Source organism: Octopus bimaculoides, chromosome 23 (genome assembly GCF_046866305.1).
Source record: "Octopus bimaculoides isolate indiv1 chromosome 23, ASM4686630v1, whole genome shotgun sequence".
Taxonomy (NCBI): Eukaryota; Metazoa; Mollusca; class Cephalopoda; order Octopoda; family Octopodidae; genus Octopus; species Octopus bimaculoides.
The window spans coordinates 27474576-27479575 of NC_142950.1; the positions used below are offsets into that span (position 1 = coordinate 27474576).

The window sequence follows — 5000 nt, forward strand, 5'->3', positions numbered from 1 at the left end:
ACCATCCCATCTTGTATTCAGACATAGTCTATCTAGGACTAGATTAACTAATGTATTCTTTCTTGTGTAACTTCTGATCAGCTCTAATCTAACAAATCTGTTCAAAGATGTTCCAGCCGTGGCCATCCCATCTATTATTTAGACATAATATATCTAGGTCTACATTTAATCTTTTACTCTTTTACTTGTTTCAGTCATTTGACTGCGGCCATGCTGGAGCACCGCCTTTAGTCGAGCAAATCAACCCCGGGACTTATTCTTTGTAAGCCTAGTACTTATTCTATCGGACTCTTTTGCCGAACCGCTAAGTTACGGGGATGTAAACACACCACCTTCGATTGTCAAGCGATGGTAGGGGGACAGACACACAAACACACATACATATATATATATACATATATACGACGGGCTTCTTTCAGTTTCCGTCTACCAAATCCACTCACAAGGCTTTGGTCGGCCCGAGGCTATAGTAGCTGACACTTGCCGAAGGTGCCACGCAGTGGGACTGAACCCGAAACCATGTGGTTGGTAAGCAAGCTACTTACCACACAGCCACTCCTAATAACATAATTTTTAATTATATTTTAATTATATTTTAATTTTTATTCTGCTCGTCTCTTCTCATTATAGATATTGCATCGGTGACATCACGGATATTTTCCATGGAAAACAGCGACGGAGAGAGAATAGATGATGGAAACGAGCAAAAACTGAAGAAGAAAAAGAAGAAAAAGAAACGTTTTTCGAATAACCGTGTCAAACCTCAGTTGACCCCTTTGGTCCTAGCCATGCAGAAAGGGGCACAGGAGTTCCTTCGGAACAGTAAAAGACACAAGCGCCGTGGTAGTGATACATCAGGGATCAGTCGGGCATCGGCACAGAGCATCCATTTCTCTCTGGATCGGAACAGCAGTGCTGATGGTCTGTCTATTTCGTCGATGAAACCAAATTCAGAATTGAACATTCATAAAATCCACAAGACAGAAACAAAATCTAAAAGAGTGACAAACTTTGCTATTTTCACAGCTAATTCTTTATTGCCGGGATCTGTACAAGACAATGACGGCCCACAAGGGACGAATTTAGCCATGGGAGACATGACTGCTGGTCATTCATCCTGTACGCAGTGTGGTGCCCAAAGTGTTTTCCCACCTGAAATTGCCATTTTTAACATAGAAGATGAAACTTCATCAACCACATCTTCATCTTGCTGATTATTGCCTAGACTCCAATTTCACCAAAGACATTTCTATCAGTTCACAGATAACATTGCATCTTTTGGGACATCCTACAAACAGAGGGTACTTGAGATTCATTCCTCGAGTCTCTCGCAAGGACTGGAGGTTGATGTCTATTATTTTTTTTTTTTTGTCTCCAGTTCTGACTTGCCATTTACCCTTTTGTTACCATATTTCTCTGCCTTTGTTTCAAATAACTTTCAAAATGATGAAGAATTAGCTAAAATAACATTTTCATTATTAACCCTTTAGCATTCACATTATTTTCTGTCAAATACATTGCTTATTTATTCACATTGTTTTTGAATTAATCATACATTATCTCATAACTTCAAGAACTTGATATAATAGCATATTTTTACAATGACATTACCGGATAAACATGAGAAGCCACATCTGGTTGGCTTGAGCATAAAACTGATCAAATATTTGAGCTGGATATTGTCAGTTTAAATGCAAAAGGATTAAACTAGTGACAAACTTTGCAAATACAGACAAGACACAGATGTGTGTCAATAGCCAGCTGGAGGAGATGTTCTCCTGGGGCTAAAAGCAACAGTAACATCCACTCTTAGGGTTCAGCTGCATTTAAGTGGCAAATATACTTCACGTTGTCATGCAGTTACTGTTAATACCTCGTTCAGAGATTTAAGATTGATTAAACTAGTGTTTGGAGCATAAATGAACTTGAGATTTTGATGGGAGATTTTAATTTCGACAATTAAAAAAAGGCAAGTTTGTGCCATAGAACCAAGGGCAGTGTGAGGCAGGTTGGTACCAAAAGGGTTAAAATGAACAAAAGAGATTATATTTTTGCATTGATTCAATACATATTTGAGCATCAAACCCTGGCATCAAGCCTCAGCTCAGAAGACTCATTCAGTGAGAAGTTTTTGATGTAATTAAACCCCCGAGTCCCATTTTAATTTAACATACTGATTCAACGACATGGTCATTGAAAAGATATGTAAACTTTTATTGCAGACTAGTATTGAACCTGTTCCTCATTGTTTTTAAAACTGAAACTTTCACATTAACATTATTTTCGGGCTTCTGTCTCCATTTTAATTTTTTTGTATTCTCAGGAACTTGTAGCAATAGACTTCAGCTGTCTATTTAAAGTGCTGTCTCTTCCCATGTGTGTGTGTATATGTATATATATATATATATATATATATATATATATATATATATATATATATATATATATTAAATTCAAATTACAATGAATGTAAACAAACAAACAAACGAAGTTTGCTTTTAGAAGCGTTGAGATGTCTTAGAAAGTTAAAGAGGAGATTTTAAATTCTCAATCGCAGGATAATGCTAATAATATAGCCTGAACAGGATAAACTACCCCTATTTTGCAGAAAAAAGTGTAGGCGGCCAGCATATATATATACATATATATATATATATGCATACATACATGCATACATACATGTGTGCATATATATGTGTAATCAAAGAGAAGCATTTCAACAGAATTATGGTAACAAAAGGGTTAAATACCCAAAGTTATATTTAATTTGCAATATATTATTACTTGCCCAAAAGTTTGGAACAAAAGTCTGAAAATTTGAATTTTTATATTAAATACCCAAAGTTATTTAATTTGCAATATATTATTACTTGCCCAAAAGTTTGGAACAAAAGTCTGAAAATTTGAATTTTTATATTAAATACCCAAAGTTATTTAATTTGCAATATATTATTACTTGCCCAAAAGTTTGGAACAAAAGTCTGAAAATTTGAATTTTTATATTAAATACCCAAAGTTATTTAATTTGCAATATATTATTACTTTAAGGCAGCTAGCTGGCAGAATCGTTAGCATCCCTGGGTGAAATACTTAGCAGTATTTCGTCTGCCGTTACGTTCTGAGTTCAAATTCTGTCGAGGTCGATTTTGTCTTTCATCCTTTCGGGGTCCATAAATTAAGTACCAGTTGTGTACTGAGGGTCGATCTAATCGACTGCCCCCCCCCCCCCTCTCCAAAAATTTCGTACCTTGTGCCTAGAGCAGAAAAGAATATATTATTACTTCACCAAAAGTTTGGAACATAGGTCTAAAAATTAGAATTTTTATATTAAATACCGAAAGTTATACAGTAATCCCTCGACTATCTCAGATGTTATGTTCCAAAACTCTCCGCGATAGGTAAAAATCCGTGAAGTACAAACAGTACTGTACGGTATATTTAAAAAAATAATTTTTACAATTTGTTTATATTTTATTATAAATGCAAAACAACATCATGGAGGAATCAATGTAAGCTTAAATAATAAACCGCAATAGGTGAACCGCGATATGGCAAGGGATTATTGTATTTAATTTGCGACATATTATTACTTGGCCAAAAGTTTGGGAAAGAGGTCTGAAAATTAGAATTTTTATTGTAACTGCCCAAATACAGATATTTTTACTCTTTTACTCATTTCAGTCATGTGACTGTGGCCATGTTGAAGCATCACCTTTAGTCGAGCAAATCGACCCCCTGACTTATTCTTTGTAAGCCTAGTACTTATTCTATCAGTCCCTTTTGCTGAACCGCTAAGTTATGGGGACATAAACACACCAGCATCAGTTGTCAAGCGATATTGGGGGGGACAAACACAGACACACAAACATATACACACATATATATATATGCATATACATATATACGATAGGCTTCTTTCAGTTTCCGTCTACCAAATCCACTCACAAGGCTTTGGTCGGCCCGAGGCTATAGTAGAAGACACTTGCTCAAGGTGCCACGCAGTGGGACTGAACCCAGAACCATGTGGTTGGTAAGCAAGCTACTTACCACACAGCCACTCCTGCGCCTGTTGTTTATATTTGAATCGAATTTTATTTGAACATAATTTTAATTTAAGAAAGAAATATTTCAAACTTTTGGCCACGACTGTACAGTGAACAGGTGCATTACAATGCTTGGGTGCACTACAAAAAAGGATAAGCGCTCTGTACCGTTAAGCTGTGGAGGCGCAATGGCCCAGTGGTTAGGGCAGCGGACTCGCGGTCATAAGATCGCGGTTTCGATTCCCAGACCGGGCGTTGTGAGTGTTTATTGAGCGAAAACTCCTAAAGCTCCACGAGGCTCCGGCAGGGGATGGTGGCGAACCCTGCTGTACTCTTTCACCACAACTTTCTCTCACTCTTACTTCCTGTTTCTGTTGTGCCTGTAATTCAAAGGGTCAGCCTTGTCACACTGTGTCACGCTGAATATCCCCGAGAACTACGTTAAGGGTACACGTGTCTGTGGAGTGCTCAGCCACTTGCACGTTAATTTCACGAGCAGGCTGTTCAGTTGATCGGATCAACTGGAACCCTCGACGTCGTAAGCGACGGAGTGCCAACAACAACAACCGTTAAGCTAAGCGATCCATGATGTCTATGTAAACAATGCGCTCGAAGATAGAAAAATAGGCGAGACACAATGTTGACGCATAAGCCTTTAATATACTTGGTCGTATGATATAGTTGCATAGCGGAATCGTGTTCCCACCAGCAATTCATGTATTTCAATGTGGAGATGTTAAGGGGAGACAACTTATGTTAGTGTTCCATATGAATTGCTAAAGCGAGATGGAAACCTTTACCTTTTTATGTAAACCCGTGAAGTTACTTCACTTGTATTAAACATTTGGAAAGGCATCAGTGCTACAGTGCATGCACGAACTTTCCCTCCTTTACTAGACATTGTGTTAAGGGCCCCTGAAAAATTTTGTATGTATTGCAAGAAACAGCTAGGTTTCT

At 37.6% G+C, this 5000-nt stretch overlaps 1 protein-coding gene across 1 annotated transcript in view; it reads left to right on the plus strand.

The window, feature by feature from the left end:
- The window catches only part of LOC106882719 (protein smoothened), a 21285-nt gene extending 19753 nt beyond the window's left edge, over nucleotides 1-1532 (plus strand). Inside the window, exon 11 of the mRNA XM_089340611.1 lies at nucleotides 631-1532. Within this exon, the coding sequence (XP_089196737.1) occupies nucleotides 631-1214 (584 nt within the window). The 3' untranslated portion in view covers nucleotides 1215-1532. The remainder of the gene's footprint in view (nucleotides 1-630) is intronic.
- Nucleotides 1533-5000: the final 3468 nt, after the last annotated feature.